The sequence below is a fragment of the Zingiber officinale genome, chromosome 1A (genome assembly GCF_018446385.1).
Source record: "Zingiber officinale cultivar Zhangliang chromosome 1A, Zo_v1.1, whole genome shotgun sequence".
Taxonomy (NCBI): Eukaryota; Viridiplantae; Streptophyta; class Magnoliopsida; order Zingiberales; family Zingiberaceae; genus Zingiber; species Zingiber officinale.
The window spans coordinates 152,551,139-152,573,038 of record NC_055987.1 but is presented as its reverse complement, the minus strand read 5'-3'; the positions used below and the strand labels follow the sequence as shown (position 1 = coordinate 152,573,038).

Here is a 21,900-nt window from a genome sequence, read left to right as displayed (position 1 = left end):
CTGAAAAAAAAAAAGTATATAAAAGTGGTAATTATCCAGGTCGGAGGAACAATATTGCATGTTAACATATAGTGGTGGGGCCATGTAACAATGGGGCCATAAAAGCTACTACTTTTACATCTGCAACTCTAAAAGGCACACTGCATTGAGTTAATGTGGACTCGATGGTCCATTCTAGCTTAAAGAGGCAGCAACATACCACATTGCAATCACAATAACAAGTCAGGAACAGTTAGAAAAAACAGGGAAGTGGGAATTCTCAGGATTTAAGAGTAAGTCTAATATTCTGTTTTAGTGTAATGCATCTGACATCCAGAAAATGCAAGGCCAGGCAGATGCAAGAGTCAACCCTATTGAGGGTCATAATCACATGAAATATTCAGTTCACAGGCAGAAGCATAAGGCTCTTCTCAGGTCCTATTTTAAACAACCCTATGACCATGATCTGACCGACTGACTTTGGCCAATGCAACATCAATTTCTAGCAATCCAGTAACCATTTAACATTTTAAACTTCAGTTCCATAAAAACTTGAAAATTAAAAGTTGGCACAGTAAACATGCAGGAAAATTGAACTCGAAATGGTAAGTTATCAGAACAGCAAGATTATATTGGCAAGACTTTCGCTTAATTGCTTGGAAACACATTCTTCAACAACAAAATGAATGCACACTTATATTTGGGACATTTCTGTTTCTCGAGATCTATGCTGGGTTTCCAGATATAATAAAGTTATCCTACTTTGTTCTTTAGATTGCAAACATGTCATGTAAGATGCACTCAATGTATTTCTCACTACAAAAATTCCAATTTATAGCTCAGGTGCCAATACCAATGTGAAGTTTGCAATAACTCCTTTTGTTTGACTACTCTATCAACTACCAAATATTCACTGCTGTTAAACTAATTACAAATAAGGGAAAATTGTATGTGTATGATATCCCTTAGTTTACTGACATTATATATATAGTTATATAGTACTGTCACGCTGCAGATGAAACACTGTGTGCTCGTCCGTGCCACAGTGATCCAGGCGCTTGGATTCAATCCAGGTGCCTGGATTCAAATTTTTATTTTTTTTAACCAAACATTTCCTTAAAGATGAACACTATTCCCCGTGAGCATCTTAAAAAAATTTTCTTAGACACTATAACCAAAGAGAGAAGCCTGAACCCTAGAGGAAAAATCTTATTAGCTTAAACCCATTATAACCTAACCTCTAAATCCTAAAATCTTAAACCCTAAATACAGATAATATACCCCGTGAGCATATAAAATTTTTAATCTTGACTATAACACAAGAGGGAAGCCTGAACCTAGAGGGAAAATCTTATTGGCTCAAACCCATTATAACATAACCCCTAAATCCTAAAATCTTGAACCCTAAATACATAATATACCCCAAAACAAAAAAAAATTACTGAATGAACCCAGGCACCTGGACCATGTTGCGCACGGGCGCCTAGATCAATTCCAAGCGCCCCAAGTCAAGTCCGGATTGGTCCGCAGTATAAGGTCCGCAACATATCAAATTTCTATATATATATATATATATACACACACTCAATGTGAATTCATAATTTGGCTTATTTAACCTTAATTTAATCAAACCATGATTATCTGAAATGTTTTTGAGTAGAGATGATTGTTAAAAGAAAAAGTAAAATAAGTCATTAAATTAGGCTAAATTAATCATACTAGAGGTAAAGTGAAGATTCTATGGAAAAATGGAGCTATTATAAATTACCAAAAAACTACAAGGGGGGTCGAGACAAATAATATAATGAAGTTTCATAAACTTTATCTTTAGCTAATTCAATTCATGTTTTGATAGGGAAGGGGATGGACCAGGATGATTTCTTGGCTGGCATGGACCAACTTGGACAAAATTCTGGCCCCAATTCAACCATGCACAGGGAGACCTGAAATGTGTTTTGGATGCAGTTAAGAAGGAACTTGATCATGTCCCCTCTCAGCCAACGATGGGCAATCTTAGTGAAATCCTGACTCCCGGGTCAAACATGGAACTCCACTGAGGATCCCGAGGGCAACTTCTACACAACACAGAATGACCTGAACATCCTCCTATGTGTCAATGGGTGTACGAACAACAATTAGCCACAAGTTGAATCTCCATACTATTGGTGCAAGTGAATCAGGCCATCCCACATTCATGGGAACCAGTCACCTCATATTTAAGGTCAAGATCGATTGAGATCGGAGGCTGCTCGCCTGCTGGTACCAAGTAGCAGGGGTTGACATGGCCAACATCCCATTAAGTATACTTTGAAACTGTGATTCCACATCTTATAAAATATGACTCACACAAGCATTTCTCCTGAGTTTCTTCTCTACCAGAATTGAGTGTCTACCTTGTTGAATATATATGCGAGAGCAGGTAGGTGGAATGATGCTGAGAGAGTGAGGGGGATGATGGAGAAGGAAGAGTTGATGAAGAAGCCATCTGGGCATAGTTGGATTGAGGTAGCTTGAGATTTGTTGTACTAAAATTGTTTTCTATAGCCATGTGAAGAAGATTGGAAATAATTAAATTAGAAATTGTTGGGGAAGAACTTATACGACAACTGTTTGAAATAAATCAGCTGCTAGGGAAGAAATACTCCTGAACTCCAGTTGAATCTAGATTATAAATTAACAGCTAAATAGGATTGTGATAGAGTTGAAAAGTTTAAGATTGTTGTAGAATAAAAAATGCACGATAATTTATTAAATAACCTTTAAGTTTGTGGTACTAACTGATGAACACTGGTGAAGACAAATACTAACAAAAATGGATCATAGCACATGTTTATACTGCCAAAGGAGCTGGGTATGGTTGTTTTATATTTGAATAATTCTTATGAAGACACTCGATAACAATCGACCAGAAAGAAACTCTTGCGAGGGATTTGAATACCCTTGTTGCATGAAGGGTAAGTTGAACAGATTCAATATTGTACCAAGGCCCTTCAATATTGCTTATGCCAAAGCCTCCTTTTTGTTGAATCAGTAACAATTTAATTGTTAAGTGATTGAACCTTCTCCCAACACATTTCCATCATTGAATGCCCAATTCTTGAGGGAAAGCTTGCGAGGCGAGATAAATTGACACGGACCATCCACAAAGTGGGTCTTGCAGCAGATTGACTAGTTGATAGTCAGATCTTTTAGGTTAGAAAGATGGAGAGCTGAAGGGTGACTTCTTTAGTCGCATATAACCTTCTGCAAAAGATATACTCATTTTCTATCTACTTGTTGTCTTCTGCAGAAACTCAGTGAACTGATTTGCACTAAGGCATAATGTTGCCCACCGTTGCGGAGAGAAAGATCAACATACATATTACAGCGCAGACTTCATCCAACTCATCACAAACTGCAGGGAAGCACAATGGCGGGGGACTGGCAACATTGCAAATAGTAGAAGATCCACCAGTGTCTCCTGCTATCCATAAGCCAGAGGAAGGCTAATTGATTCTCATTGAAAAGTTATCATTTCCAATGTGAACATTGCAGTAATACCATCTAGAACTAAAGCTGATAAACATGATCGGCTCTTTCATATGAATCACACTACAGAAGCAAGATTAGCGACTTGTAAGAGCAATTGGGGAGAGGAGAGTCTGAAAAAGGGAATCGAGGTTTGCAAGATCACCAACTGTGCATTGGCTCATAGACTTATAGTTATCAATGCTATATTATCTCAACAAGACTAACTCCTGCTTCTTTCTTAACACGTTTGAGCTCCATCTCCCACCTTACCATTCCATAATCTGTCCATTGCCCAGCTGCAGCATAGATGTTAGATAGCATCACATATGGAGTTGGTCTATAAGGAATGGCATCGATCAGTAACTTGCCAATGGCTTCTCCAATTTCAGCATTGCCATGGCTTTGACAAGCTCCAAGCAGTGACTCCAGCAAGCTTGCGGAAGGCTCAAATGGCAGGTTCTTTACAACATCATAGGCTTCATCCAAATGCCCGGTCCTCCCAAATAGGTCTATGATACAAGCATAATGCTCCATCCTTGGTATAATTCCATGGTGTTCTATCATTGATTTGAAGTATGTTCTTGCCTGCTCGACAAGACCAGCATGACTGCAAGCAGACAAAAGACTCATGAAAGCAATATCATCTGGTTCCAAACCAGCTTCTTTCATCTCAGAGAATAGACCTAATGCAGCTTTACCATCACCATGTATCCCATATCCATTTATCATCACACTCCAAGTGATGGAGTCCTTTTCTTTCAACCCATCAAAGAGCTCTCTTGCAGTCATTACGCTTCCACACCTCGCAAACATGTTGATGAGGCAATTGACTATGGTGGTGTGGCTGTCAAGACCCATGCGAATGGCTATACTAGTCACACATTGTGCCAGATCAAGAGATCCTATCTGAGCAGATGCGGAAGCCAAATTCAACATTGTCACAGTATCGGGCTTCAGCTGCATCAAAAGCATATTGCTGAAAGAACAGATTGCTGCTTCTGCATGATTAGCTTGGATGTATACAGACATAATTGTGTTCCAAGCAACAACATTTGTTTTATCTATTGTCTCAAAGAGCAGGCGGCAATAATGATAATTTTCAAATCTAGCATACATCATCATGGTTGCTGTATGGAGGGTAGACTCTATATCAGAAAAGTTTCTAATAGCGTAAGCATGAATCGACTTACCTTGCAACAAGCTGTGACATGCAGGCAATACATTCAAAAAAGTTACAGAATTTGGCCTCTGACTATAAATATTCATTTGCTCAAAAAGGAGCATGACTTCCTCAAATAAGTTAACGTTACGGTATCCTGTTATCAAAGTGTTCCAAGTGACAACATCTTTGGAGGACAAGGTATGAAAAAGTGTGTTAGCAGCCTCAACTTCACTAAAACTCATATACATACTCATAAGGGCATTAGTAAGAGATGTATCTGAACTGCATCCAGTTTTAATTGCTAAGGCATGAAAGAACATTCCACATGCAGCATCCTCAGCGATGTAGAAGCTAGAAACAATACCAATCAATGTGACCAGGTCAAACCTAACACCTTCCTGGCCCATCATGTGAAACAAGGTTATGGAAGATTCTGTATCTCCAGTCTTAGAAAACCCACCTATCAAAGTATTCCAAGAGATTACGCTACGTGCATGAATTCGGTAAAATAACTTCAGAGAAGTAGAGAGCTGGCCGCAATCACAGTATAGAGCCAAGAGTGCATTCATCACCTTGGTGTTTGAATCAAATCCATTTCTGATAATATATGCATGTGCAGATTTACCACGGCACAAGTCTTTAGACATTGTGCATCCAGAAATGGCATTGATTATAGAGATCGAATCCGGAAATGCATTATCAAAAAGCATGTCATGGAATGCACTCAATCCTTTGTTGGATAGACCATTCGAAAGATAGCCTGATATCAAGGAATTCCATAGAAGTAAGGACTTCAATGGTGAAAAGTAGAATAGATACTCTGCTGAACACATTTTTCCATGCCTAGCATACATTGAGACAAGTGCAGCTGTAACAGGAACCTTATCCGCAATGCCAGATTGTATCCCAATAGCATGGATGCACTCGCCATGACAAGTAGTATAGATATTAGTGCAAGCAGCAAGAACAGAGATTAGTGTCACAGAGTTCGGCTTTTCATTGCTGTTGTGCATGAGCCGGAAAACTTGCAAGGACTCCTCCCATTTGTCATTCTGTGAATACGCTGAAATCATAGCATTCCAAGCAACAGGATCTTTTGAGGGCAGTGATTCAAATAGCAGTCTGGCTGCTGCTAGATTCTCGAATCCAGCATACATCGAAATGAGAGTAGGCGCCAATGCCTCGCCACTGAAAGCCCCATATTTTAGAGCAAGAGCATGTATCAGCTCACCTGCCTTGGGCGTCTCGTAACTTCTGCACAAAGGGATGATGCCAAGAAACGTGCTTGAATTTGGCTTCCAACCCTCCGCTTGCATCTGCCGAAATGCTTCAAAAGCCTCTCGCTCAAGTCCATTCGAAGAATAACCTGACAATAACGCATTCCAAGAAATCAAATCTCTATCAGGCATTTCATCAAAAACCCTCCTTGACAACTTAACGCAACCAGTTTTCGCATACATGTCGACAAGAGCAGTCTGCACCACCAGATTGGCTCCGTATCCAGACCTCAGAACCACACAATGAACCTCCTTCCCCATTCGAGTATTCGAAACTGCGGTGCAAGCCTTGATCACGAATGGGAAAGTGAACTCATCGGAGCGGAGGCGTCGACGCGAATGCTGCTTCTGCGAATAGAAGGACAGCAGGTCTCGGTGGAAGCCATTATCCGAGAGGCAACGGAGCACTAGATTCTGCAAGTATAGCGAGGTGTTTTCAACCGCTTCGAAGACTGGAAGCGCGAGTCCTGGCCGGTCGAAAAGGAGGTATTTTCTGATGGTTTCGATGGCAAAAGTGGAATCTTTGAGGAGCCCGGCGACGACGAAGCGGGCATGGAGCTTCTTGACAGAGAGCAGGGAGCTGCATAATGGGAATAGGCGAAGGAGATCCGCACGAAAGAGAACGAGAGATCGAGCAGGATTCGATGGTGCAGGTAAGGGCGAAGAGGAGAAGAAAGATACAAGGAGAGCGTTGCACGGGAGCATCACACTGAAAATAAGAATTGAAATGGATTATTACTACAACAAATGGTAATTTGTCCCAAACCATGTTTAGAACATTTTAAATTGTCCATTAATTAGTTAAATGGTGAAACTATTGGCTAAATCCTTTAGATCAAACTTGAAGCAGCCACACATTTTGCAGAGGTCGCTTGTTTTAAAACATTAATGTTGGCTTGATAGCATGATTGCATAATTATGTAATGAATTTCCTTATATTAGTTAATTTACAGTATACAATTTTACAAACTACTTTCAGCTAGCACAAGAGTATCCTGCAGATAATATTGTTTCATTACACATACGCAAAGGGAATCAAGGTTCCCACACCACATTAAAACAGACGAAAAAGTTACAGTACGTTTCTAATTAGCATTATGATGATCTAATCATAGAATTAAAAATGTCAAAAGTGGCCAGAAGTCGTCAAACTTCAAATGAACAGCTCCTACCAAGTTCTCAGTTCGTAATATAATACAGTAGGTTATCGAAGATAGGTCACCAAATAAGGCAGCAAAGATTCACGAGAGATAAATCTCCATGCCGATCAGCTTTGAAGACTGACACAGTGGACAGAAACTGAGTTTGCTCTCGCACTCTTTGCACAGGCAAAGATGTTGAACCTAGAGGGAAAATCTTATTGGCTCAAGTCCATTATAACCTGCCCCCTAAATCCTAAAATCTTAAACCCTAAATACATAATATACCCCAAAACAAAAAAAAAAATTACTGAATGAACCCAAGCGCCTGGAACCAGGCGCCTGGATTCCAGGCGCCTAGACCATGTTGCGCACAGGCGCCTAAATCAATTCCAAGCGCCCCAAGTCAAGTCCGGATTGGTTCGTAGTATAAGGTCCGCAACATATCAAATTTCTATATATATATATACACACACACACTCAATGTGAATTCATAATTTGGCTTATTTAACCTTAATTTAATCAAACCATGATTATCTGAAATGTTTTTGAGTAGAGATGATTGTTAAAAGAAAAGTAAAATAAGTCATTAAATTAGGCTAAATTAATCATACTAGAGGTAAAGTGAAGATTCTATGGAAAAATGGAGGTATTATAAATTACCAAAAAACTACAAGGGGGGTCGAGACAAATAATATAATGAAGTTTCATAAACTTTATCTTTAGCTAATTCAATTCATGTTTTGATAGGGAAGGGGATGGACCAGGATGATTTCTTGGCTGGCATGGACCAACTTGGACAAAATTCTGGCCCCAATTCAACCATGCACAGGGAGAGCTGAAATGTGTTTTTGGATGCAGTTAAGAAGGAACTTGATCATGTCCCCTCTCAGCCAATGATGGGTAATCTTAGTGAAATCCTGACTCCCGGGTCAAACATGGAACTCCACTGAGGATCCCGAGGGCAACTTCTACACAACACAGAATGACCTGAACATCCTCCTAGGTGTCAATGGGTGTACGAACAACAATTAGCCACAAGTTGAATCTCCATACTATTGGTGCAAGTGAATCAGGCCATCCCACATTCATGGGAACCAGTCACCTCATATTTAAGGTCAAGATCGATTGAGATCAGAGGCTGCTCCCCTGCTGGTACCAAGTAGCAGGGGTTGACATGGCCAACATCCCATTAAGTATACTTTGAAACTGTGATTCCACATCTTATTAAATATGACTCACACAAGCCTTTCTCCTGAGTTTCTTCTCTACCAGAATTGAGTATCTACCTTGTTGAGACTTGAGACCCATCCTAGTGTCATCTTTGCAGGTCAAGAACTTCTTGGAGACACCTTCTCGAATCTGCCAACTTCAGATGAGAAGTCAGCTCAGTCCATTCAAAATCAATTTTTTCCAGTGATTTATTGAGGCACACTGATTCATATCGTACCATGAACACCACAGATCATGAATGTTCTAGTGATAATGATTAGTAAGATCACCCAGCTTAATTACAAAATGTTTATAGCTTCATCTCCAAACCTTTTTACTTCCTACACTGCCTAAGGACCATATATCTGCAGATTATCATCAATCCAAATCAGGATAGACAATGAAATAAGGCTACCTTGGTCATAGAATCAGCATCCACATGTACATTCTTATCGTAGTGGAATAGCAGGATCTGCTAAACCATAACTATCACAGTTACCTGGATCCCCATTGGGATCGGCAACTAAACTCCGCCCACATTCGTTTAGATCATGAGATCCATGGAGAAATCGAGGTGCCCGTAACATCAAACAAATTCGCAAGGCAAACTAAAATTCTAAGCAAATAAAAACTTGATTCACGAAAATATGCCTATATTAAATAATCAACAAAACGTTGAGTTTTTCTCGACACGATAGGAAAACAAATCGATCTGCGACTCGAAGTAGAGACTAACGCTAAAATAATAAATCCAAATCTACAACAGGAGAGCGGAGGGAGGCACCTTCGGTTGGTGGTCTGAGCAGCGCAGGAACTGGGAGCAGCGGAGGAGGCGACGGCGACTTTGTCTTGCGGATATTATAAAGGCTGAAGCCCTAGAATAACGAAGTAAATGACGACGACTGGGAACACCTTTTTATCGATTTAGCACCTGGCTCAGATCTGGAGTAATTCAACCAAACCAATCGAACCCGCAATTAATTTTGGGCCGAAACCAGTTACACCCGGCCCAGTGTTATAGACAATGACCAACGTTGGCCCTTCACGCGTCATAGCCCTAACTCAAGTCTCCTGCCTCCCCACTCGATGCCATGGCAGACGCCGATTCTGTCCTCCTCCTCCCTCCGATCCCTTCTCAACGCCACCAAATCCCTCCCTCAGATTGCCCAGATCCACCAGCACCTCGCAGCCTGTGGCCTTTACGCAGATCCATCCGTCGCCACGAAGCTCCTCCAGCTCTATGCCGACGCTGGCGACCTCCCGTCCGCACTCCGCCTCTTCGCTGTCATCCCCTCCCCTTCCGTCTTCGCATGGACGCCCATCCTCGCCCTCCTCTCCCGCTCCTCCCTCCATCGTCGTTGCCTTTCGTCCTACCGCTCTATGCGTTCCGCCGCAGTCGCCCCCGATGGCTATGTCTTCCCCCTCGTCCTCCGCTCAGCCGCCTCCGCCCACGGCCAGAGCCGCCACCTTGCCGCCTTCCACGCTGAGGCATTCAAGTTCGCCGCGGAAGCCGTTCTCTCCGTCACCAGCGCCCTGATCGACGCCTACTCCAAAGCCGGCGACCTCATTTCCGCCCGCCGCGCCTTCGACGTCGCGGGGGCCCGCGATCTCCTCTCCTGGAACTGCATCATCGCGGCCCACGCTTCCGTGGGCCTGCTCAAGGAAGCACTGGCCCTGCTCGACTTCATGATATCAGACGGCTGCGATCCCGACCTGGTGACGTGGAACACCTTGATGGACGGCTACTGCCGTGCCGGCCGTTGCGCCGAGGCCCGTGCAATCCTCCACCAGCTTGCCCGGCCCAACGCGATATCGTGGACGACGGTGATCGTGGGCTACGCCCGCAGCGGGAATCACGAGGCATCTCTGGAGATCTTCAGCCGCATGATGCACGCAGGGAGTGTCCTGCCGGACCTGGATACCTTATCCTGCGCGGCCGCCTCCTGTCGCCACGTGGCAGACGTGTCGGCAGGCCGGGCGGTGCACGCTTACGGGGTGAAGACGAACGACGTCGGCGCATTCTACGGCTCCGCTGGAGCAGCGCTGCTCTTGTTGTACGCCGGGAGCAGTCGGACGGCGGCGGCGAGATCGGTGTTCGAGTTGATGGATCCCACGGATGTGGTGACGTGGAACGCCGTGGTCCAAGGGTTGGCTCTATGTGGACGGCGCTTGGCGGCGCTGGAGCACTTTAGGGTGATGATGTCACGAGGCATAGGATGGAATCACGCCACGCTGTCCAATTTGCTTCCCTTGTGCGACTTGAAGCACGGGGAGGAAGTCCACGCTCATGTCATCAAGCACAATAATGGAGGATGCATCGTAACTGAGATGAACGCACTGATCGATATGTATGCGAGATCGGGATGCATTCGGGCCGCACGCAGAGTGTTCTCGAGCATGGACGGCAAGGATGTGGCGACGTGGAACACAATGATCAGCGGGTTCGGGTCCCACGGGTTGGGGGAGCAAGCGATCGAGCTTGTGACCCGCATGGTTCAGCTCGGGTTCAAACCGAATGCGATGACATTGACCAGCACGCTTATGGCATGTGCCCAATGTGGGCTAGTCGATGAGGGGATTGAGCTCTTTGGGACCATGCCTCGGGAATTTCGATTTTCACCAGGTGAGGAGCATTATGCTTGTGCAGTGGATATGCTTGCTCGGGCTGGACAGTTCACTGAGGCCGGTAGACTGGCTGGAAAAATGCCGACGGCAAGGGTATGGGGGGTGATGCTAGCGTCGTGCCGGACACATCAAAATGTGGAGTTTGGCAGGATGGCTTTTGAGGAACTTGTCCGATTGGAACCAGGAAACCCGGGGAATTATGTCACAATGTCGAATATATATGCGAGAGCAGGTAGGTGGAATGATGCTGAGAGGGTGAGGGGGATGATGGAGAAGGAAGAGTTGATGAAGAAGCCATCTGGGCATAGTTGGATTGAGGTAGCTTGAGATTTGTTGTACTAAAATTGTTTTCTATAGCCGTGTGAAGAAGATTGGAAATAATAAAATTAGAAATTGTTGGGGAAGAACTTATAAGACAAGTGTTTGAAATAAATCAGCTGCTAGGGAAGAAATACTCCCGAACTCCAGTTGAGTCTAGATTATAAATTAACAGCTAAATAGGATTGTGATAGAGTTGAAAAGTTTAAGATTGTTGTAGATTAAAAAATGCACGATAATTTATTAAATAACCTTTAAGTTTGTGGTACTAACTGATGAACACTGGTGAAGACAAATACTAACAAAAATGGATCATAGCACATGTTTATACTGCCAAAGGAGCTGGGTATGGTTGTTTTATATTTGAATAATTCTTATGAAGACACTCGATAACAATCGACCAGAAAGAAACTCTTGCGAGGGATTTGAATACCCTTGTTGCATGAAGGGTAAGTTGAACAGATTCAATATTGTACCAAGGCCCTTCAATATTGCTTATGCCAAAGCCTCCTTTTTGTTGAATCAGTAACAATTTAAGTGTTAATTGATTGAACCTTCTCCCAACACATATCCATCATTGAATGTCCAATTCTTGTGGGAAAGCTTGCGAGATGAGATAAATTGACACGGACCTTCCACAAAGTGGGTCTTGCAGCAGATTGACTAGTTGATAGTCAGATTTTTAGGTTAGAAAGATGGAGAGCTGAAGGGTGACTTCTTTAGTCGCATATCACCTTCTGCAAAAGATGTACTCATTTTCTATCTACTTGTCTTCCGCAGAAACTCAGTGAACTGATTTGCACTCAGGCATAATGTTGCCCACTGTTGCGGAGAGAAAGATCAAGGACCATATATATTACAGCGCAGACTTCATCCAGCTGATCACAAATTGCAGTGAAGCACAATGGCGGGGTACTGGCAACACTGCAAATAGTAGAAGATCCACCAGTGTCTCCTGCTATCCATAAGCCAGAGGAAGGCTAATTGATTCTCATTGAAAAGTTATCATTTCCAATGTGAACATTGCAGTAATACCATCTAGAACTATAGCTGATAAACACAATCGGCTCTTTCATATGAATCACACTACAGAAGCAAGATTAGCGACTTGTAAGAGCAATTGGGGAGAGGAGAGTCTGAAAAAGGGAATTAAGGTTTGCAAGATCACCAACTGTGCATTGGCTCATAGACTTATCGTTATCAATGCTATATTATCTCAACAAGACTAACTCCTGCTTCTTTCTTAATACGTTTGAGCTCCATCTCCCACCTTACCATTCCATAATCTATCCATTGCCCAGCTGCAGCATAGATGTTAGATAGCATCACATATGGAGTAGGTTTATACGGAATGGCATCGATCAGTAACTTGCCAATGGCTTCTCCAATTTCAGCATTGCCATGGCTTTGACAAGCTCCAAGCAGTGACTCCAGCAAGCTTGCGGAAGGCTCAAATGGCAGGTTCTTTACAACATCATAGGCTTCATCCAAGTGCCCGGTCCTCCCAAATAGGTCTATGATACAAGCATAATGCTCCATCCTTGGTGTAATTCCATGGTGTTCTATCATTGATTTGAAGTATGTTCTTGCCTGCTCGACAAGACCAGCATGACTGCAAGCAGACAAAAGACTCATGAAAGTAATATCATCTGGTTCCAAACCAGCTTCCTTCATCTCTGAGAATAGACCTAATGCAGCTTTACCATCACCATGTATCCCATATCCATTTATCATCACACTCCAAGTGATGGAGTCCTTTTCTTTCAACCCATCAAAGAGCTCTCTTGCAATCATTACGCTTCCACACCTCGCAAACATGTTGATGAGGCAATTGACTATGGTGGTGTGGCTGTCAAGACCCATGTGAATGGCTATACTAGTCACACATTGTGCCAGATCAAGAGATCCTATCTGAGCAGATGCGGAAGCCAAATTCAGCATTGTCACGGTATCGGGCTTCAGCTGCATCAAAAGCATATTTCTGAAAGAACAGATTGCTGCTTCTGCATGATTAGCTTGGATGTATACAGACATAATTGTGTTCCAAGCAACAACATTTGTTTTATCTATTGTCTCAAAGAGCAAGCGGCAATAATGATAATTTTCAAATCTAGCATGCATCATCATGGTTGCTGTATGGAGAGTAGACTCTATATCAGAAAAGTTTCTAATAGCGTAAGCATGGATCGACTTACCTTGCAACAAGCTGTGACATGCAGGCAATACATTCAAAAAAGTTACAGAATTTGGCCTCTGACTATAAATATTCATTTGCTCAAAAAGGAGCATGACTTCCTCAAATAAGTTAACGTTACGGTATCCTGTTATCAAAGTGTTCCAAGTGACAACATCTTTGGAGGACAAGGTATGAAAAAGTGTGTTAGCAGCCTCAACTTCACTAAAACTCATATACATACTCATAAGGGCATTAGTAAGAGATGTATCTGAACTGCATCCAGTTTTAATTGCTAAGGAATGAAAGAACATTCCACATGCAGCATCCTCAGCGATGTAGAAGCTAGAAACAATACCGATCAATGTGACCAGGTCAAACCTAACACCTTCCTGACCCATCATGTGAAACAAGGTTATGCAAGATTCTGTATCTCCAGTCTTAGAAAACCCACCTATCAAAGTATTCCAAGAGATTACGCTACGTGCATGAATTCGGTAAAATAACTTCAGAGAAGTAGAGAGCTGGCCGCAATCACAGTATAGAGCCAAGAGTGCATTCATCACCTTGGTGTTTGAATCAAATCCATTTCTGATAATATATGCATGTGCAGATTTACCACGGCACAAGTCTTTAGACATTGTGCAGCCAGAAATGGCATTGATTATAGAGATCGAATCCGGAAATGCATTATCAAAAAGCATGTCATGGAATGCACTCAATCCTTTGTTGGATAGACCATTCGAAAGATAGCCTGATATCAAGGAATTCCATAGAAGTAAGGACTTCAATGGTGAAAAGTAGAATAGATACTCTGCTGAATCAATTTTTCCATGCCTAGCATACATTGAGACAAGGGCAGCTGTAACAAGAACCTTATCCGCAATGCCAGATTGTATCCCAATAGCATGGATGCACTCGCCATGACAGGTAGCACAGAAATTAGTGCAAGCAGCAAGAACAGAGATTAGTGTCACAGAATTCGGCTTTTCATTGCTGTGGTGCATGAGCCGGAAAACTTGCAAGGATTCCTCCCATTTGTCATTCTGTGAATACGCTGAAATCATAGCATTCCAAGCAACATGATCTTTTGAGGGCAGTGATTCAAATAGCAGTCTGGCTGCTGCTAGATTCTCGAATCCAGCATACATCGAAATGAGAGTAGGCACCAATGCCTCGCCACTGAAAGCCCCATATTTTAGAGCAAGAGCATGTATCAGCTCACCTGCCTTGGGCGTCTCGTAACTTCTGCACAAAGGGATGATGCCAAGAAACGTGCTTGAATTTGGCTTCCAACCCTCCGCTTGCATCTGCCGAAATGCTTCAAAAGACTCTCGCTCAAGTCCATTCGAAGAATAACCTGATAATAACGCATTCCAAGAAATCAAATCTCTATCAGGCATTTCATCAAAAACCCTCCTTGACAACTTAACGCAACCAGTTTTCGCATACATGTCAACAAGAGCAGTCTGCACAACCAGATTGGCTCCGTATCCAGACCTCAGAACCACACAATGAACCTCCTTCCCCATTCGAGTATTCGAAACTGCGGTACAAGCCTTGATCACGAATGGGAAAGTGAACTCATCGGAGCGGAGGCGTCGACGCGAATGCTGCTTCTGCGAATAGAAGGACAGCAGGTCTCGGTGGAAGCCATTATCCGAGAGGCACCGGAGCACTAGATTCTGCAAGTATAGCGAGGAGTTTTCAGCCGCTTCGAAGACTGGAAGCGCGAGTCTTGGCTGGTCGAAAAGGAGGTATTTTCTGATGGTTTCGATGGCAAAAGTGGAATCTTTGAGGAGCCCGGCGACGACGAAGCGGGCATGGAGCTTCTTGACAGAGAACAGGGAGCTGCATAATGGGAATAGGCGAAGGAGTTCCGCACGGAAGAGAACGAGAGATCGAGCAGGATTCGATGGTGCAGGTAAGGGCGAAGAGGAGAAGAAAGATACAAGGAGAGCGTTGCACGGGAGCATCGCACGAGGTCTTGTTCACTGAAAATAAGATTTGAAATGGATTATTACTACAACAAATGGTAATTTGTCCCAACCCATGTTTACAACATTTTAAATTGTCCATTAATTAGTTAAATGTTGAAATTATTGGCTAAATCCTTTGGATCAAACTTGAAGCAGCCACACATTTTGCAAAGGTCACTTGTTTTAAAACATTAATGTTGGCTTGATAGCATGATTGCATAATTATGTAATGAATTTCCTTATATTAGTTAATTTACAGTATACAATTTTACAAACTATTTTCAGCTAGAACAAGAGCATCCTACAGATAATAGTGTTTCATTACACATACGCAAGGGGAACCAAGGTTCCCACATCACATTAAAACAGAGGAAAAAGTTACAGAAGGTTTCTAATTAGCATTATGATGATCTAATCATAGAATTAAAAATGTCAAAAGTGGCCAGAAGTCGTCAAACTTCAAATGAACAGCTCCTACCAAGTTCTCAGTTCGTAATATAATACAGTAGGTTATCGAAGATAGGTCACCAAATAAGGCAGCAAAGATTCACTAGAGATAAAATCTCCATGCCGATCAGCTTTGAAGACTGACACAGTGGACAGAAACTGAGTTTGCTCTCGCACTCTTTGCACAGGCAAAGATGTTGACATGGCAATAAGAGCATGCACGCTTCGTTACCTCTACAAACCTTACAAGCAATCTCCTTTGAGTCGATGTTTTCCTTTAACATGAGTTGCAAACCAATGCCGCCATTGCAGCAAGAGGTCGTGTCGTCAACCTCACTATCACCACAACCTTCTTTGTTGTTCCTGTTCTGAGCATGAAGTTGCTCCAGATTATACTTGAGCAAGTTAACCAAGTTCTCGTTGTACTTCGCCCGTTGCTGCCAGGCGTCTACTTCGGTTGCCAACTGCTTCATCTGTTCCTCGAGTTCCATGTTCCTCTTGTTCAAATTCTCCACTTCTGAATCTTTCTCTCTTATTTTTCTGTGGATCATATCCTCAACCAGTGCAAGTGTTTGAAATTGTTTTGCTTGAATCTTCTCCAAAATTGATTGCCTTAAACGTTCACCCTATAATTTGAGAGTAGACCTTGTTAGTGCTTGATCTATAATCATTCAAATATCGAATAATACAAAAGTATGCCAGGGAAGGACGAGCATCATTTGAGGGTTCTATTATACTTCCTTGTGCTTGTGCCGTACTATGCGAAATAGAAATTTAATCCATAGTTCTATTTAGTTTGCAATCACTTCCTGCTTTGTATGTATAAATGGGTTCTTTAGCAAAGTGATGCAGACACCGGTCCTACATAAAACATTTCTCAGGTCCAAAGAAGGCTACCTACCACTCACGAACAAGCCCAGATGCTTTATTCTTCCAACCAATAATGGATTTTGAATTCAACTTAAAGGCAAACAAGCAAAGAAAATTTGAGATTAAAAGAAGAAACATATTAATAAATCCATAGCTAAGTTGCAGGCGGTAACAGCAAGTAACAACTCATCATGAGTATAAGAGACTTCTTGTAGTTCAATATAGTTAGTGAACCCTACACATGCCTAATTTAGTTGCACAGGTCAACAGGAATGCTGTTTATATATGCATCCAAGTGTATAAATGGTGAACCAGACAGAAGAAGCAGATACGAGTATGGAAAAGATAAATGAAAAAACTATGTACTAAAATAATCGAATATAAGAAAGTATATATACATGACACAATAGTGCTTGGCAAGAAGGAAACTGTTTGAGGTTTCCTTTACAATAATGATGCTCAATTTTACTTCAAGTTAACTTAAAAAGTGTATATGACACAATTGCGAGTTTATAGTTTATATAACATAATCATTCAGTATTCAAGCCTCAATATACTGTACAAGATCATATGGTTTTGTACTAGAGTTAGCAATCATATGAATAACAAACAAAGGATGAGGTTTCATTGAATGCATAACATCAATCAAATTTGCTTCATATTCAAACTTTGCATTACTGCCCTAATTGAAACTATGGAAACAATATAAGACCAAAAGGTCAAAAATAAGAACGGAATTCAACAAATATCAACTTGATAAAGCATATTACCTCAATCTTGATAAAGCGGTCCATATCAGCTTCCATACTCTGCGCGTCGCGAAGGATACCCTCATCAACCATAGGTAGCAACAATAGCGGAGGCTCCCCAGAAGAAACCGCCGCCCTCCGGTCGTCCAAAGACAATCCTAGCCCTGTGGAAACCGAACCCATCTGCAAAAAATCGATGGACGTTATGTGCGAGTTCTCTAGCAAATCATACTCCTTAAGACGCTTCGCTCTTGGCTCCCATCCGTCCGCCGCTACAGCCGCGCCAGGAGCAAGTCCCAGGGCATTTACAACTGAGTTCAGAAGCGAATTAAAAGAAGGAACCGTAATTTTCCGCGCGAAGTAGCGCAAACGGGGAAGGAAACCCTAGAGAAGGGAAAACGAAAGCAAATTACCGGACGGATGAGGAGGGTCGGGGAAGCTTCCGGTGTTGAAAAAGGAGATTGGATCGGAGATTTGTCCAGAAATCGGCACAAAATTTCTGCTTTTGACGGAGAAGGGGTTTAGGCATTGTAAATTTCTGGGTCACATGAAACTAAAAGGGAGAACAGATGAAGCACGAGAATTAGGAGAGGAGAAAGGATCGGAACCTGAAGGGAATGGATTGCTGCTGCTGTTGCTGCTGGAGATGGAGGTCGTGCTGCTGCGGGAAGAGCGACATGGCGAAGACCGCAAGAACGAAGGGGGTACAGAGGGGAAGAAGAGGTGGAACATGGTGACCATCCCGTTATGGTATTCAACTATATCGGATAGGACCGCTACGCTACACATGACGTCCGTTATAATCTCCATGCCTTTTGCATTATGCCATCAGTCATTATTAAATTATTAATTCTTAAACCCCACAAAATTATTCAACCTAAAGTTTGAAATCAGTAAATCGTCCCAAGGCAACACGGAGGAGGTAAATCACGGACGACTATTAGCCTTTGAAATAGTGACTAGCACATAAGGGAGGTATTTACCTCGACTTTGTCGAGATTCGAACTCCAGACCTCATTATGGCAACACCTCATGCGCTAACCACTAGACTCATCCGAAAGGATAAATTTGAAATTATTTAAGGTCAATATGGAGGAGGAGGTATCTACGGAAGTTTGAAATTATTTAGGTCAAGGACGTAAATTATAGATGACTGTTAATCCTTAGAATAGTGATTAATACATGAAAAAGATATTTATCTTGATTATATCAAAATTTGAATCCCAAATTTCAAGTTGACAATGCATAATGTACTAGCCACTATACCGTCGTGAGAAGACTTTTTTCTTCTCTTTTCTCAATCTTATGCATACAAACTTTCTTCTCTTTCCTCCCCTTTAATTACATTAATTTATTATAGAGGATTACAAATTTTCTTCTCTTTCCTCCCCTTTAATTACATTAATTTATTATACGGAGGATGTGTATAAGCACTATCATGGATTTAGTCTAATTTAAATCAGACCAACATGGGCTTGATTTCTTGAAGACCAATATTACATTCTAGTTGATTCTTTTAATAATATTTTAATACTTCCAAATAAATCGAAATAAGCAATTGAGGGCATCATTGGACTCATTGCAGTCTAAGAAATTCACCGAACCTGAAATAGGTCTAATCGGACATATCTAGATTCATCAGTAAATTTTGATCAAAACTCGCTGGTGGACTTAGATGTGTCCAACTGGACTCATTTTAGATCATGTGGATTTTTGAAGCTACAAAGAGTCCAATAGTGTCCTTCATGGCTTATTTCGATTTTTCCGGAGATGTTAAAATGTTATTAATATCTGGCTCAACGTTAGTTGATTCTTCCAATAATCTTTTAACATCTTCGGAGAAGGTGAAATAAGCAATGTAGCACATCGTTGTACTCCTTGTAGCCTCAAAAATCCACATGATCTAAAATGAGTTCAGTCTGATCAATCTATTAATGAACTTAGATAGATCCGATTGAACTCATTTCATGTCCTATAGAATTTTGAGAATGCAAAGAGTTTAACCATGTCATTCATTACTTATTTCAACTTCTCCAGATGTGTTAAAATATCATTGGAAGAATTATCTACCACGTGATCTTGATATCTAGGAAATCATGCCCAACGTGGACTTGATCTAGATCAGATTTGGCTCGTGGTATTGTCGATTTAGATGCTCTACAGAAAAAGATAATATAATTAAATTGTAATTCTAATTTTTAAAAATCAATATCATAATAATTATTAGAGCAAAAGATGATAATGCTCATCTATGAATAGATATCAATAGTGCCCAATTATTAATAATGACTCATTGAGAATTGACCTCAAAATATATTGCAATAGAAGAAAGGAAAGAGTAGAAAATTGAAATGAAAAAAATAAAAAAGTGAGTCTTTTGGGCGTTAGCTTTAGGTGCCCCTTGATTTTTTTTTTTTAACTGGTCTTTGATAGCTAATATCTTTAAAATTTCTCTATTAAATTCACTTTTTCTATTGATTTATTGCCCTGCTTGTTTGATAATATATCCAATTCTCTCCTCTCTGTTGTTTAATTGAATCAACTTTATATATATATCCATATATCTAACCTAAGGTTGAAACTTTGTCTATTATACATTAGCTTCAACAAGTATTGTATTTGAATATCTTAAATATTTAACTTAATTTTATATTATACATCAAAAAAATAAATTTGTTGCGTAATTATATTTTTGTTTGGACAACATTTTATATCTTTCAATGATGCATTTATCTTTAGAACCCTAGATTCACATCCATGTCGTTATATCTTTATTTGCGTTGACAAGAAGTTAGATAAATATGTCTTTGCTTAAAACCTTCGCCACTCTTAATGAATTTGCTTTTACTAGTTTGGGCTTAAGCCTTGCATTGTTTTTGTGTGCTTTGGATGCGAGAAATGGATTTAAAACTTTTATTGTTTTTATTGTTACCCAATGTTTTTGCATTATTCAACACAAAGATCATACTTTTAGAATTCAATTAGTGCCCCAACGATTTCAAATTCACCTAGTAACATTATTATAAATTTTCATTATGCATTTTAATCATGTGAAAAAATATAATAAATTTGCATCAACTCATACCATAATAATGTATAATATAAATTTGAAGTCATTTGTTCACTTAGAAAGGGGTAATACGATTTCAACAAAACATGATTTTGTATGAAACTTATAACTAGTGGATTCCGTAACTGTTCAAAATCATTTATTAAATCCAAAATATATAAAATAATATACTCAACCATTATTAGCTCAAAATCAGTTGGTGCTTAAGGAGAAAAATATTGTTCTTTAAAATTTTCAGTCATTGTCTCCTCTTTAATTGCAGGGCCTCAATGTTTATCGAATTATCCTCGGTTGTTAAAGGCAGAAAGGAGCTGAAACTCAGAAGCAAAGAAGAAGCTTGTCTGTCTTCTTCTCCTCCAGTGTAGGTTAAAGGTTGTTAGTCCAAAGATGCTACCAACAGAGAGAATGCACATGCAAACCAAGAGGAGGGTTAATTGATTAGTCGAACCGATGACATAAATAAACCAGGCGAAGAACTGAGGTTAGTTGCGGTATTTTAAGGGTGTCAACCATCAAGATCTAGCCGGGTTTGAAGTCTTTGAATACAAGGAATTTGATTGAGCTTTTTGGAAAATCAAATGCCTTTTTGTGGTTTTCTCCTTGTATGAGTTTTTGAAGTATAGTTTGTGGTACAATTCAATGTTGTCTAAAGAGAATTTTATGGGTAAACAAATAACAGAGTTTCACTTTTAGTACAACATATTTAGGACACCAATTCTTGTTTGAACACTTCTGGATGCAGACAAAATTGACATAAACATTAAAGCACAGTGGCTAGTTGACATTTATTAAACATGAAATAGATTGCATATATACTTTTACAGTACTATAATATTTTTATCAGTCTCAGTTCAAATCATTTACCTTTTTTTCTTCAATCAGAGAGAAAAAACAAAGGATTGTTTGAAAAAGTTAGTCACCAATTCCTTCAGAACACTGGTTTCAAGTTCCAACTTCAATTAATCAATTGAAACAACTCATAAATAAAATGTAGACAAAGAAGGACGTGATGTAAATGAAACATGAAAGAATGAAAGTTACTTAAAACTTTCTTTTTAACTCAAAAGCATTTTACTATTCCGGTCCAATTAATGGATATACTTGCCTCATATGATGTCCTACAAAAGTATAAGTGCCACCAAATGACACTTAATTACCATAAAATCAAATTTGATATGCACGATCTCAATATGGTGTTGAAATAATTGAATAAACTAATCGTATTCACAAAACCACCACAATCGAGTAGAATATTTGATTTCAGAATTAACAAAACCACCACAATCGAGCAGAATATTTGGTTTCAGAATTAACAAATGATGATGTTAACGATATCACAAAGGTCTAACGAACATAACATGCATCAAAGAGGAGCAGCTGATGAAGGAAC

General features: G+C 40.7%; 4 protein-coding genes across 5 annotated transcripts; 1 reads left to right on the top strand and 3 right to left on the bottom strand.

Annotated features, from left to right (window-relative positions):
• Positions 1 to 3,348: 3,348 nt before the first annotated feature.
• Positions 3,349 to 9,275, bottom strand: LOC122038006 (pentatricopeptide repeat-containing protein At4g31070, mitochondrial-like). The gene is made up of 2 exons (XM_042597539.1): positions 9,064 to 9,275; positions 3,349 to 6,637 (listed from the first exon to the last, which is right to left on the bottom strand). Exon 2 carries the CDS (start codon positions 6,631 to 6,633, stop codon positions 3,691 to 3,693), a length of 2,943 nt encoding a protein of 980 aa, XP_042453473.1. The 5' UTR covers positions 6,634 to 6,637; positions 9,064 to 9,275; the 3' UTR covers positions 3,349 to 3,690.
• A 90-nt stretch (positions 9,276 to 9,365) lies between these two features.
• LOC122038009 (pentatricopeptide repeat-containing protein At5g39350-like) lies at positions 9,366 to 11,337 on the top strand. The gene has a single exon (XM_042597541.1). It carries the CDS (start codon positions 9,366 to 9,368, stop codon positions 11,229 to 11,231), a length of 1,866 nt encoding a protein of 621 aa, XP_042453475.1. The 3' UTR covers positions 11,232 to 11,337.
• Positions 11,338 to 11,433: 96 nt separating this feature from the next.
• On the bottom strand, positions 11,434 to 15,410 carry LOC122038008 (putative pentatricopeptide repeat-containing protein At3g01580). The gene has a single exon (XM_042597540.1). It carries the CDS (start codon positions 15,369 to 15,371, stop codon positions 12,429 to 12,431), a length of 2,943 nt encoding a protein of 980 aa, XP_042453474.1. The 5' UTR covers positions 15,372 to 15,410; the 3' UTR covers positions 11,434 to 12,428.
• A 294-nt stretch (positions 15,411 to 15,704) lies between these two features.
• On the bottom strand, positions 15,705 to 18,201 carry LOC122038010 (probable BOI-related E3 ubiquitin-protein ligase 3). 2 transcript variants are annotated; one of them, XM_042597544.1, is made up of 4 exons: positions 18,049 to 18,201; positions 17,854 to 17,939; positions 17,462 to 17,751; positions 15,705 to 16,447 (listed from the first exon to the last, which is right to left on the bottom strand). In XM_042597544.1, the coding sequence occupies exons 1-4, from the start codon at positions 18,117 to 18,119 to the stop codon at positions 15,899 to 15,901; spliced, it is 996 nt and encodes a 331-aa protein (XP_042453478.1). In that variant the 5' UTR covers positions 18,120 to 18,201; the 3' UTR covers positions 15,705 to 15,898. The 2 variants fall into 2 exon arrangements, with proteins under 2 accessions (XP_042453478.1, XP_042453476.1); XM_042597542.1 differs by having other exon boundaries at positions 17,854 to 17,942; positions 18,049 to 18,172.
• Between the last annotated feature and the right edge of the window lie 3,699 nt (positions 18,202 to 21,900).